The 14,646-nt window shown below is 44.1% G+C and overlaps 1 protein-coding gene across 1 annotated transcript in view; it reads right to left on the bottom strand.

The window, feature by feature from the left end:
* Positions 1–14,646, bottom strand: part of znhit6 (zinc finger HIT-type containing 6) — a 43,379-nt gene that overhangs the window by 7,113 nt on the left and 21,620 nt on the right. Inside the window, exons 7-8 of the mRNA XM_020499504.2 lie at positions 14,634–14,646; positions 9,769–9,849 (exon numbers count right to left, since the gene is read on the bottom strand). The exon at positions 14,634–14,646 is cut by the window's right edge and continues 68 nt beyond it. Of these exons, the coding sequence (XP_020355093.1) occupies positions 9,769–9,849; positions 14,634–14,646 (94 nt within the window). The remainder of the gene's footprint in view (positions 1–9,768; positions 9,850–14,633) is intronic.

Genomic DNA, 14,646 nt, shown 5'->3' with positions numbered 1-14,646 from the left:
ATGATGGTGGACTTCAAGAAACAGCAGATGGAGCACCCCTCTATCCACATTATGGGACTGCAGTGGAAAGTTAGGTTCCTTGGTGTACACATCACGGACAAACTGAAATGGTCCACCTACAAAGACATTGTGGTGAAGAAGGCGCAACAGCCCCTCTTCAACCTCAGGAGGCTGAAGAAATTCAGATTGCACTTAAAAGCCTCAAACTTTTACAGATGCACAATTGAGAGCATCCTGTCGGACTGCACCGTCCTCAACCACAAGGCTCTCCAGGGGGTGGTGTGTTCTGCACAACGCACCCCCGGGGGCAAACTACCTGCCCTCCATGACACCTACAGCACCTGATGTCACAGGAAGGCCAAAAACATAATCAAGGACAACAACCACCCGAGCCACTGCCTGTTCACACCGCTACCATCCAGAAGGTGAGGTCAGTACAGGTGCATCAAAGCTGGGACCGAGAGACTGAAAAACAGCTTCTATCTCAAGGCCATCAGACTATTAAACAGCCATCACTGCAGAGGCTGCCTACATAGACTCAAAATCTAATGTTAACATATCTTGCATTACTCATCTCATATGTATATAATGTATTCTACACCATCTATTGCATCTTGCCTATGGTGCTCGGTCATTGCTCATCCATATATTTATATGAATATTCCTATTCCACCCATTTACCTTAGGTGTGTGTGTGTATTAGGTTGTTGGGGAATTGTCCGATTACTTGTTAAATATTACTGCACTGTTGGAACTAGAAGCACAAGCATTTTCTATACTCACAGTAACATCTGCTAACAATGTGTGTGTGACCAATAAAATTTGATTTGACGGTAATAGATCATGCTAAACGGTTAGCAGTCCTATGGAGTGACATGGTTTGTCTCTACGCTTAACCATTTCACTCCATCCAGCTTACCCGGTAATCACCAATAACCTAGACATGATATAGGCCTAACTCTAATATACACTACATGACCAAAAGTAGGTGAACACTCATTCCAAAATCATGGGCATTAATATGAAGTTGGTCCCCCCCCTTGCTGTATCACAACAGGCTGTGATTGGTAGTCCAATAGGGCGGCGCACAATTGGCCCAGCATCATCCGGGTTTGGCCAGTGTAGGCAGTCATTGTAAATAAGAATTTGTTCTTAACTGACTTGCCTAGTTAAATAAAGGTTACATTTATTTTCTGCTATAACAGCCTCCACCCTTCTGGGAAGGCATTCCACTAGACGTTGCAACATTGCTGCTGGGACTTGCTTCTATTCAACCACAAGGGCATTAGTGAGATCGGCACTGATGTTGGGCAATTAGGCCTGGTTTGTAGTCCGCGTTCCAATTCATCCCAAAGGTGTTAAGATGGGGTTGGGGTCAGGGCTCTGTACAGGCCAGTCAAATTCTTCCACACCGATCTTGACAAACCATTTCTATATGGACTTCGATTTGTGCACTGGGCATTGTCATGCTGAAACATGAAAGGGTTTCCCCAAACTGTTGCCACAAAGTTGGAGGCACAGAATCGTCTAGAATGTCCTTGTATGCTGTAACATTAAGATTTCCCTTCACTGGAACTAAGGGGCCTAGCCTGAACCATGAAAAACAGCCCCAGACCATTAATGCTTCTCCACCGAACTTTATAGTTGGCACTATACATTGGGGCAGGTAGCGTTCTCCGGGCATCCGCTAAACCCAGATTTGTACGTCGGACTGAGAGATGGTGAAGTGTGATTTATCACACCTGAGAAAGCGGTTTCACTGCTCCAGGGTCCAATGGTGGAGAGCTTTACACTACTCCAGCCGACGCTTGGCATAGCGCTCGGCCATGGAAACCGATTTCATGAAGCTCCTGTTAAACAGTTCTTGTGCTGACGTTGCTTCCAGAGGCAACAGAGGACAAACTTTTTACGGGCTACACGCTTCAGCGGTCCCATTCTATGAGCTTGTGTGGCCTACCACTTCGTAGCTGAGCCATTGTTGCTCCTAGATGTTTCCACTTCACAATAACAGCACTTACAGTTGACCTGAAAGTCAAGCCATTCTACGGTCAAAGTTTGTTTATGGAGATTTCATGGCTGTGTGCTCAATTATTATACACTGCTCAAAAAAATTAAGGGAACACTTAAAACAACACAATGTAACTCCAAGTCAATCACACTTCTGTGAAATCAAACTGTCCACTTAGGAAGCAACACTGATTGACAATAAATGTCACATGCTGTTGTGTAAATGGAATAGACAACAGGTGGAAATTATAGGCAATTAGCAAGACACCCGCAATAAAGGAGTGGTTCTGCAGGTGGTGACCCCAGACCACTTCTCAGTTCCTATGCTTCCTGGCTGATGTTTTGGTCACTTTTGAATGCTGGCGGTGCTTTCACTATAGTGGTAGCATGAGACGGAGTCTACAACCCACACAAGTGGCTCAGGTAGTGCAGCTCATCCAGGATGGCACATCAATGCGAGCTGTGGCAAGAAGGTTTGCTGTGTCTGTCAGCGTAGTGTCCAGAGCATGGAGGTGCTACCAAGAGACAGGCCAGCACATCAGGAGACGTGGAGGAGGCCGTAGGAGGGTAACAACCCAGCAACCTTGCTTTGCACACACACATCCCCACACACCAAACCAATCCAAGAGCTGGGATGCAACATGACAGTTACAGGTTTTAACTACGGTGCCTCAGGTTGGTTCCAAGAAAGCCTACTAAAATCTCTGAGGTGGGCGATGATCTCAAGTCAACAACAATATCTGTTGGCATTTCCTGCTGCGGCAGGATCAGGAAGAGACAGACTCGGAGGGAGGGAGGGAAAGTGATCGAGAGATGAGAGAGCTGCAACTCATACTCCTATCAGTTGGCAAATCTACAAAACATATCTTGTAAGAGGCAAATAAACCTCAGAATCCGGACAGACTTCCTCTGGGAAATGTGGCGGTTGTGTGTTCTCATGTACATGCATGTGTCTCTAAGAGCCATCACCACCAGAAGAGCGAGAATACACACAGTTTACTGTTGGGTTCTGTAGAAGCTCTAGAAGGTTCCCATTATTTTCCAACAGCTACCTAACTATTATTACTGAAGGATGAGTAGGTAGCTGCAGCATTTGGCCAGGAAGGATGAGAGAAGTGACATATGGTCAGGACCACAGAGAAATAACTGACACTCGAGTGGGTGTTACTAGCCCGAGGGACTTTGGTCCGAGAGAAGATGAACTGTGCTCAAAATCTTCTTGAATGATGTTAAATTCTAGAACTTTCTACCCAAATATAAAATAGAACGAGTCCTGAGCAGAGTGAGTCCAGTGCTCTGATCAGGTGTTACTTCAGAGGGAATTCCTTTGTTGTAATTTAGAGGGTGTGTGTGTGGGGGTGGGGGGGGCTTTAAACCAGAGAAACGAAGTAGACATTCATGATACCGATGTAGTTGTAAAATAATCGTCCAATGTCGGTGAACTGATAAATCGGTCGGGCTCTAACATTCACAACAGGTTCTCTTATCTAAGCTAAGATGATCCAAACCACAAAGGGGTCGAAATCACAGCCACCTTACGTGAGCTAGAGGAATATGGATATCTGAGCACTTCAGTTCAGGTTATAAGAGAAGAGGCAGCAAACCACAGCTACGTGCAGGTGGCTGCTTTACCAGACTGTGGTTGGGTCTGTGGTTGCATCCTCTAGGTAACATTCTTATAATCATTACCCAGCTGTATTAATAACAATACAAAACATTTACCATAGCAATACCAAGAGACTGAATACAAGCATGTGCTAAGAAAAGAGAAACACAAGGGGATCTTTAAGAGAGCTGAGGGAGAGAGACACGGTTTTAGGAAGGCGTCAGCATGCTTCAGCTCGGCTGGAGCCTATCCGAACTCGGCTAACCTCCCTAAAAAGACATGTGCTTAAAAAACACGTTTTTTGCCGAAGATATCTTAGTCGCACAATTTTGCATCTAACTAAGACGTTTGATGTATTCTTCAATGGGAAAAAAAACTGCATGAAAGTGAGTTGTCCCTCATTGAATGAAAGACTGGTCAACAATAGGGATTTTTCAATAATCACAGACAAAGGGCGTAGACTTCGGTTCAGATCTTCTGCTTGCCTCCAGAAGAAAAAAATGTAAGCGTACAGCTGAAAAAAAAACTCCAAGACATCAAAATGTCATCATAATATACAGTGCCTTCAGGAAAGTATTCAGATCCCTTGACTTTTTCCACGTTAGTCTAATTCTAAAACATTAAATAAATCCTCAGCAATCTACACAGAATACTCCATAACGACAAAGAAAAAAACAGGTTGAGAATTGTTTGCTAATTAAAAATAATATATTTACATAAGTATCCAGACCCTTTGTTATGAGACTCAAAATTGAGCTCAGGTGCATTCTGTTTCCATAGATCATCCTTGGTAAATTCAATTGATTGGACATGAATTAGAAAAGCAAACACCTGTCTATACAAGGTCCCACAATTGACAGTGCATGTCAGAGCAAAAACCAAGCCATGAGGTCGAAGGAATTGTCCATAGAGCTCCGAGACAGGATTTGGTCAAGGCTCAGATCAGGGGAAGGGTACCTCTTCCTAGAACTGGCCGAACTGAACAATCGTGGAAGGGCCATGGTCAGGGAGGGACCAAGAACCCGATGGTCACTGACAGAGCTCTAGAATTCCTCTGTGGAGATGGGAGAACTTCTCAGAAGGGCAACAATCTCAGCAGCACTCCACCAATCGGGCCTTTATTGTAGAGTGGCCAGGCAGAAGCCACTTCTCAGTAAAAGGTACAGGACAGCCCGCTTGGAGTTTGCCAAAAGGCACCTACAGACTCTCAGACCATGAGAAACAAGATTCTCTGGTAGGATGAAACCAAGACTGAACTCTGGCAGGAATGCCAAGTGTCACATCTGGATGAAACCTGGCACCATCCCTATGGTGAAGCATGGTAGTGGCAGCATCATGCTGTGGGGGTGTTTTTCAGTGGCAGGGACTGAGACTAGTCAGGATCGAGGCAAAGATGAATGGAGCAAAGTACAGAGAGATCTGATGAAAACCAGCCCCAGAGCGCTCAGGACCTCAAACTGGGGCGAAGGTTCACCTTTCAAAAGGACAATGCCCCTAAGCACACAGTGGCATCTCTGAATGTCCTCGAGTGGCCGGGCCAGAGCCCTGACCTGAACCCGATCAAACTGTAATCGCTGCCAAAGGTGCTTCGACAAAGTACTGAGTAAAGGGTCTGAATACTTATGTAAATGTGATATTTTAGTTTTTTTTCATACATTTGCAAAAATGTCTAAAAACCTGTTTTTGCTTCTTCATTATGGGGTATTGTGTGTAGATTGATGAAGGGGGGGAAACGATGTAATACATTTTAGAATATGGCTGTAACCCAACAAAATGTGAATAAAGTCAGGGGTCCGAATACTTTCTGAAGGCACTGTATGCACAAGCTATAAAGAAGCATGCGCTAGGAAGCATGCGGATGCCTTAAGGAGAGGGTTGGAACATCACACCACAGATGTGAGGAGAGAGCGTAGTCGATGGGATAACTAAAGGAACGTTACAGCTGCCTGTGATTTAAGGGGCTAAGACCTTCTCTAGGGGAGAAAACAGATGATAAACCACCACCACTAACTTTTCCCCCCCTCACTGTCTTTTGCAGTGTGTGTTTGATATTTTAAACTAGGCAGCATTTCTCATTGTCAGGCTGGACAGCCCAGCTGCTCATTGGATCTCTGCTCTACTCTGCAGCAAGCTGACAAAGGGAAGGACATCCTCTGGATCCAAACGAGTGGAAATCAACATTTCAAAAAGGTATTAAATAAATAAACATCCAGCCCGAGAGGTTAGGGCTTATTTTTTCCCTAGAACTCCCGTACGGACTTGGGAGAGGTGAAGGTTGAGAGCCATGCGTCCTCCGAAACACAACCCTACTGCTTCTTGACACAATTCCCCCCAAAAACTGTAAGCCAGCCACAATGTGTTGGAGGAAACACTGTGTACCTGGCAACTGTCAGCGTGCACTGCGCCGGGCCGCCACAGGAGTCGCTAGTGCGCGATGGGACAAAGGACATCCCTTCCGGCCAAACCCTCCCCTAACCCGGACGACGCTGGGCCAATTGTGTACCACCCCATGGGTCTCCCAGTCGCGGCCGGCTGCGACAGCCTGGACTCGAACCAGGATCTCCAGTGGAACAGCGATGCAGTGTCTTAGACCACTGCTCCGCTCAGGAGGCCAGTGTTAGGGCGCTTGACGCTCGTGCTGCTTCTCTTCAAGTAAGAGGATGTTTACTAGTTACACAGCTATATTTAGTACAGGAGCAGCCATTTATTTGATTCATACTTGATATTCTGGCAGACATTTTGTAAGAAATTCAACACAGGAGCAGATTGACCCGGGGCCAACTATGGACTGTACTGTTCTGTCCAAATCCCACAGCTTAAACCTAAACCTGAAGGTAGCCAGCGCTCTATGAACCCCAACTTAAAGGTGCATTTTACAACATTTACAGTACATGTTGAGCTCATCGACCATTGCATGCATAGATCCAAATATGAAGCGTGCTTACATTTCTTCAGCCCCATCCTTCAGCTTGAATCCAAAAATCTTTTGAATTTTTCATTTAAAGACCCTTGCTCCCTTTGGTCTCAAAGTAGACTTTGATCTGAAGCCATTCTTGTGATTATGCTATTGTAAATGTTTGTAGGCTTATGTAGCCAAATTGTATCTATAATCGTACGCTATCCATTTGTTTTTTGTATGCTATTTTAATATATGACAATTAACCAATCATATCAGGCTACACCTGGCCATGATTACAGACACCTGTGTGTCTTTTGACACTATATAAATATGTCATTATGTGTTTGTCATTATACACTGATGAAGACAGCTTGTCTGTCGAAACGTTGGACATAAATATTTTTACATCTGAGCTCCTAGAGCGTGAGGCTCTCCTTCATTTCTTTTTAAGTGTTCCACTCCGTTAGCCAGCACCTCGCCTAAATAGGTATGCGTTTCTTTCACCTCTAGGTGGTCTGAATCGGACAGCAATTTGTACTATAGGTAAAACTAGCCATATTGTGTGTCCAGTCCCAGCGAACAGAATTACATCATAACATTTAATCACAGGGTTGCATAGGATGGATGCACTGCACTGGGAGGCCCAGACATGCTTGGGATGCACTGTTTTAGGCCTTTTGGGAGCCCTTCAATAGGATGTGACCCCTGTCAGGAGCCCAGGGCCCCTCTTCATATTACAGTTATGGCTTGTTCCCTCCACATTATGCCCTGTTATGTAACTGTACCTTGCTGATATTATGAGCCAATTCCACCTTGGCCACGGGAGAACATGTCTGTCCTACTAAAACACCATAATGTTGATCATAAACACAAAATAAAAGTAAAATGGCGCACGTAATGGTAGGCCATTATAGAGCCCTATACCAACGACCATTAATAGTGTGTGTGTGTGGGGGGGGGGTGGATGAGCTAATGGGGAAAGTAAGAGTCACACCTCTGGTATTGTTCTCCTCCCTACTTTACTAGCTAGCACTGTGTCGCGGGGTGGGCTAGCCGCTAGGGTAATGCAGCATAACTCATTAACACACTCAGTTTGCAACACCTCTCCTACCCTAGTCCCCCCCACATCTTCCTGTGTATGTGTCGTTAACAGGTAGTAGGTTGGTGAGAGGACGTGGTGTTGATGGATGAATATCTCCATTAGTCATAGCAGGGGGCAGGTCGCTGCTTTTCCTTTTCTGCTGCCAGCCAGCCAGCTGTCCCGCCCCCCCCCCCCCCCCATCTACACCCTGGCTGCATCCCAAATTATACTCTATTAGTTAAATGGTGCACTATTTTTAGTTAAATGGTGCACTATTTTTAAACCAAGGCCCACAGGGCTCTGGCCAAAAGCAGTGCACTATATAGGGAATAGGATGCCATTTAGTACACACACATATTTAAGGATTGAGGATTTAAGGACAACCCACAGCCACACGGTTAATAGAGTGCGTCTTTACTGGACTAGTGGGCAATAAGGCCTCAAGGCTGGAGGAATCCACACACTCCCAAGGAAACAATTCAAGGGTGAAAATTCGTAGAAAATCCTGAGGTTTAACATGCCGTTTTCACTACGCGTACATTACCTGACGGGGATCTGATTGATGCCCCTGGTCTGTGTGATACTTACTTTGTATCCCAAAGAACAGAAAAGACTCCGAGATGACTGACAAGAGGAGCCTCCTGGGATACCCATCACTAACTAAAGGATTAAAGCTTACTATTCGCTCTGGGCAGACGCAAGACTCGGTGCTGCAATGTCAATTCCGTCACAAAAGGGGCGGATCCTTGTAATACGCTCTGGCATTCAACATACTTTTTTACTACCTGACAATTGAGACACGCTGTATCATTCCTTCTGCAGCCATGGGGGCAGTGTTGTTGCTTGGTTCCTTGATCCGGTCTACAGGCTATTCATCAAAGCATTGATAACCCAATATAATCTCAGCGACTGTTCTAACAGTAAACAAAACAAACAGGCTAGCTGGCTAGCCAGCCAGCCATGTGCTTTTTCTCCATGACCAAAACATGATCTATTTTTAGCTGCTATCAGAAAGAAGACATAAACAACATATCAAACTGGGATAAATGTTTTAGGTTACACCAGCAGGTATAAGAATATTTGCCAGGGCAGACTTTTTTTTTATAGCTATGATCAGATTTTTTCACATGGAGATGTGGGAAGCTAAAACGGCTACTAGATAGCCTCGTTAAAAAACATAAGCTAAGGACGATTAGCCAGGCTGCTACTAGCAAGGGAAGGTGACTTTTCCTTGCATTCACAAAATACCCAAATAGAGATAACGTTGGCATCGCCCCCTTGTGAATGGGAGTGGGACCGGCAAGGATATCAGGTTACCAAAAGGTGTCCACTACTCCCCAAAAAATCCCATTCCACCCATGTGCACACGCATAGATGAAGCTTGTGGTAAGTAACCTAAAGGACAATCTCAGGAGTGATATGGGCCGCGGGAGACTCACTGTCATGTTGATGCTATTTGCGAAGAACAAGTACCTTCACATTAGAAGGGTAAGTAAGGGGGCTGGTGGACTTGTAGACTGAAGTTGTGGGGTCAGAGAGCACAGCAGGTTATGAGTGTAGAAGATCAACTTTCTATGACTAAGTGGAAATGGGTGACAGCCAAAGACTGGACGAGGCAAATGTGTGCCATCAAAACCAGCACCATCCCCTTCCCACACAAAGTATGTCTGTGTCCAGCTGATAAACGGCATTCCCAAAATGTGGAATCAACTGGAATTACAGCACAAAGAATTAGGCCGGGGGAAATGAAAAATCTCTGCTTTGGCACTGCGTAGCTCAGCAGGAATTTACAAGGCGAGTGATGTCATGTTCATAAACCCATTAAGTCGATTTCATACATGCGGGATAAATCCATCACGAGAGTGGCGAGGCCCGCGAAAAAGGCGGAAACAGAACGGTCACATGGACAGAATGCCTGAGTGCTGACAGGATTCTGACAAGACTTTTGATGAGATTACAAATCTTTGTGTTGAAATTAGAACTTTGGTTGCTGGAACAATCTGATGAGACAATTAATTAATGTCAATGGAATGGACCGTGCTGTTAATAGGAGAACTGAGGTCCAATTTGGGCACATTTAACATCAGTTTCCCAGACCCATATTAAGCTCAATTCTGGACCCCCCCAAAAAAGCACTTTCAATGGAGAATCTCTTAGCATTAGAGTCATTCATACCTCACAGAGTTGGCCTTCCTGCCCTCAGCCTTCATGAAGACCCTGATGTGATCAAATGGGCTGTGGACATACATCTTCAACCTGAAAGACATAAATGAAAATGGGTCAGGGTTCGAGAAGGTATCAAAATCAGCTTTTATATAGACACACACCTACAGTAACACAGGGCTGTGGATAGTGTTTAGAAGTGCACACATTTCCACTTATTTTCTGAAGAGGGGTCAACGAGGCGTCACAAAACAAAGACTACAATGACTGAGCGCGACTGGGACTCTCTCCGCTACAGACTGGGACTCTCTCTGCTACAGGTGACTAACATGCTGCCTGAGCCTCCTATACACAGTCTACACTGGGAACCAATGAGGCCAGACTAAGCAAAGGTCCTTAGCCAGCGCGCGGCGAGAGTGCGGGGTCGAGGGGAGAGCATTGGGTTAAAAATCTTTTTTAAAGGGAAAGATGGAGAGTTAGAGACAGAGGTGAGAAGTAGTATACTGTCTAGAGGTCGACCGATTAAATAGGGCTGATTTCAAGATTTTATAACAATCGGAAATCGGTATTTTTGGACACTGATTTGGCCTATTGCTTTATACACCTTTATTTAATCTTTATTTAACTAGGCAAGTCCGTTAAGAACACATTCTTATTTTCAATGACGGCCTAGGAACGGTGGGTTAACTGCCTCGTTCAGGGGCAGAACGACAGATTTTCACCTTGTCAGCTTGGGGGATTCAATCTTGCAACCTTACAGTTAACTAGTCCAACGCTCTAACCACCTGCCTCTCATTGCACTCCACGAGGAGCCTGCCTGTTACGGGAATGCAGTAAGCCAAGATAATGCTAGCTAGCAACTTAAACTTCTTATAAAAAACAATCAATCATAATCACTAGTTAACTACACATGGTTGATGATATTACTAGTTTATCTAGCGTGTCCTGTGTTGCATATAATCGATGCGGTGCGTATCGTTGCTCCAATGTGTACCTAACCATAAACATCAATGCCTTTCTTAAAATCAATACACAGAAGTATATATTTTTAAACCTGCATATTTAGCTAAAAGAAATCCAGGTTAGCAGGCAATATTAACCAGGTGAAATTGTGTCACTTCTCTTGCGTTCATTGCACGCAGAGTCAGTGTATATGCAACAGTTTGGGCCGCCTAATTTGCCAGAATTTTATGTAATTATGACATAACATTGAAGGTTGTGCAATGTAACAGGAATATTTAGACTAATGGATGCCACCCCTTAGATAAAATATGGAACGGTTCCGTATTTCACTGAAAGAATAAAAGTCTTTGTTTTCGAGATGATAGTTTCCGGATTCGACCATATTAATGACCTAAGGCTCGTATTTGTGTGTTATTATGTTATAACTAAATCTGATTTGATAGAGCAGTCTGACTGAGCGGTGGTAGGCAGCAGCAGGCTCGTAAGCATTCATTCAAACAGCACTTTCGTGCGTTTTGCCAGCAGCTCTTCGTTGTGCGTCAAGCATTGCGCTGTTTATGCCTATCAACTCCCGAGATTAGGCTGGTGTAACCGATGCGAAATGGCTAGCTAGTTAGCAGGGTGCGCCCTAATAGCGTTTCAAACGTCACTCGCTCAGACTTGGAGTGGTTGTTCCCCTTGCTCTGCATGGGTAACGCTGCTTCGAGGATGGCTGTTGTCGTTGTGTTCCTCGTTCGAGCCCAGGGAGGAGCGAGGAGGGGGACGGAAGCTATACTGTTACACTGGCAATACTAAAGTGCCTATAAGAACATACAATAGTCAAAGGTTAATGAAATACAAATGGTAGAGAGAAATAGTCCTATAATAACTACAACCTAAAACTTCCTACCTGGGAATATTGAAGACTCATGTTAAAAAGGGACCACCAGCTTTCATTTTGTTCTCATGTTCCGAGCATGGAATTTCAACATTAGCTTTCTTACATAGCACATATCGCACTTTTACTTTCTACTCCAACACTTTGTTTTTGCATTATTTAAACCAAATTGAACAGGTTTCATTTTTTATTTGCGGCTAAATTGATTTTATTGATATATTATATTAAGTTAAAATAAGTGTTCATTCAGTATTGTTGTAATTGTCATTATTACAAAAAATATATATATATTTTTTTAAATCGGCCGATCAATCATTGTGTTTAGTTTATTATGTCGTTCAGTCGTCCCTTTTGCACAACATTCCTACTGTGGAGACAAGTGTTAAAGCTCTCACTTCATTCCTTATAAAGTCACTGTACTGTGAGCCTAGACCAAGCAGTGTGTCATCCATCGTACCAGTCAGGCCAGGGAAGGAAGGCAACACACAGCTGGGAGGTGTCGGGGGCCAACAGTGACGTAGTGGTCTACACGGTCTGTATTCTATTTACTAACGAGCCAACCACCAGACAAGATTGATGGCATTCTGCTTCTTTGAGCAAACAAAAAAAATTCTAGAGAATCCAGACAGTTATGGAATCGATGTGCATGATGCCAGTTAACCACAAGGAGCGTTGCCACATCATTGGCACGGAGGAATTGCTTGCGATGCCAGACTTTGTATTTGTTTCCAACCAGCGCGAGGATGATTTGCGATCAAGTATTGTATGGAAAGGGATGTCATTGTCCCCAGTGAGTGTCTCCATTTTAAATGGCATATAGCTCATCGCATAATTTACAATTTCACTCTCCATCATAATAATGTTAGCATTTTCCCCCTGCTGATAGGCACATTCTTATTGAATATACATAGATACACCATAATTACAAAAGTGTGTGGACAACCCTCAAATTAATGGATTTGGCTATTTCAGCAACATCCTTGCTGACAGGTGTATAAAAATCGAGCTCACTGCCATGCAATCTCCATAGACAAACATTGGCAGTAGAATGGCCTTACTGAAGTGCTCAGTGACTTTCAACGTGGCACCGTCATAGGATGCCACCTTTCCAACAAGTCAGTTCGTCAAATTTCTGCCCTGCTAGAGTTGCCCCGGTCAACTGTGTTGTTATTGTAAAGTGGAAACGTTGTTGCTCTTAGACGTCTCAGCCGCGAAGTGGTAGGCCACACAAGCGCACAGAACGGTACCACCGAGTGCTAAAGCATTCAGCAGTAAAAATCATCTGTGCTCGGTTGCAACACTCAACACAGAGTTGCAAACTACCACCGGAAGCAACGTCAGCACAAGAACTGTTAGTCTGGAGCTTCATGAAATGTGTTTCCATGGCCGAACAGCCGCACACAAGCCTAAGAACTTGATTGGCCTGCAGAGCCCTGACCTCAACCCCATTGAACACCTTTGGGATGAATTGGAACGCAGACTGTGAGCCAGGCCAAATCCCCCAACATCAGTGCCCGACTCTTCCCAGAAGAGTGGAGGCTGTTATAACAAGGAAGAGGGGAACAACTCCATAATAACGCCCATGATTTTGGAACGAGAAGTTTGACGAGCAGGTGTCCACATACACTACATGGCCAAAAGTATTTCATTTGGCAGACGAGGAAATGCTTTAAACTGCACACTCGATGTACTGAGGTACTACTGAGCTACTCACAGCTAAAATAAGTCCTTGGGGTTTGATCTACTAAATCCAATTTCATAATGTTTGAGGGCACAAAACCACAAGAAATCTACAGCAACATCATGAAATAAAATACACATTTCCTTCAGCATACTTCTCACAGGGGAAAACCCTCCAACATAAATGCAATTATACACGCTCAACGTTATGCAGCCTGCAAGACAAATAGTCAAACGATAGTTTGAACTGGACTGGGGAACAGTAACAGAGGTTTAATGAAATCACCATGGGTGTTTAATCATTTCTATATTTGTCCTTTAATACAGTATGAGCCCTGTCGTACAGGGCTCCTTTATGGCAGACAGACTTAAATTTACAGCTGGTCTGCCTGCACTAGGAGACAATCCCAAAACATTTGCATGTTATAGCAACTGTATAAATATTTACCGTGATACAGAGAGCAAGGTTGTCCCCATTGATAATGAAGACAACTTTAAGAAAATGTGATGACTTCTTGTCTTCAAGGACAAAATGTAGACACTGTAAATGAAATTGCAGCTTTTGTATCCCACACTGGCGATGTTTCACTTTCAGTCTGTTAGTGATCTATATTACAACAGCAGTTACATGTAATTCGCTGAAATATAATTAGCTGTGTGTGCCCCACTCCTGTTGACTGGAACGTGAGAATGCAATGTCCTTAACACACTGCATGTGGTGTCAAGCAGTCAGGCCGTGTGTGTGTTGTAATGACATTTGTTTAGCCATTTCAGGAGAAAACAGCAGGCAAGACAACAGAAAAAGTAGGTCATCCAAACTGGCCATCTAACTGGTGTTGATTTCAGACTCCATTACCACATTGTTAACTTTCTATTCCTGCTGTTGAGTAGACTACAGTGACCGACCAAAAACCACAACCTAATTTAATTTCTATATCTTAAAATCTCTAATGAAACACAGCTAGACCATTCTGTTGTTTGCATGTAGATTCCAGCTAGATTAGGGCCCTGGCTACAGCTCAGAGACATTCCTCTCTCTGGACCAGTCTATCTTGGTTTGCTCTGTTTCTAGCTTTCTGTTATCTAGCTTGCAAGACCACTTGATGGATTTTCAGCCATAGCCAACTATTGAACACCTGGAGGACAGGTGAGGCAGTCGTTAGGCAGGCTCTGTTAGGGAGGAAAGATAGAGCCAAACAACCAAACCGGGCAATCAGATCAGGAAGGCGTTGATACTACTAGCTATTCAAATACTCTCCAAGAGCAGTAGCTCAACCAGTAGCCAACCTTTTGTTTGGATTGTTTTGACATTTGTTTAATTCGATTAGTAGATTATACAAGAGTGGCGTGTTCTTACTTTTGTCGTCTCA

Source organism: Oncorhynchus kisutch, linkage group LG13 (genome assembly GCF_002021735.2).
Source record: "Oncorhynchus kisutch isolate 150728-3 linkage group LG13, Okis_V2, whole genome shotgun sequence".
Lineage (NCBI taxonomy): Eukaryota > Metazoa > Chordata > Actinopteri > Salmoniformes > Salmonidae > Oncorhynchus > Oncorhynchus kisutch.
This window is presented reverse-complemented; position numbering and strand designations above follow the sequence as displayed.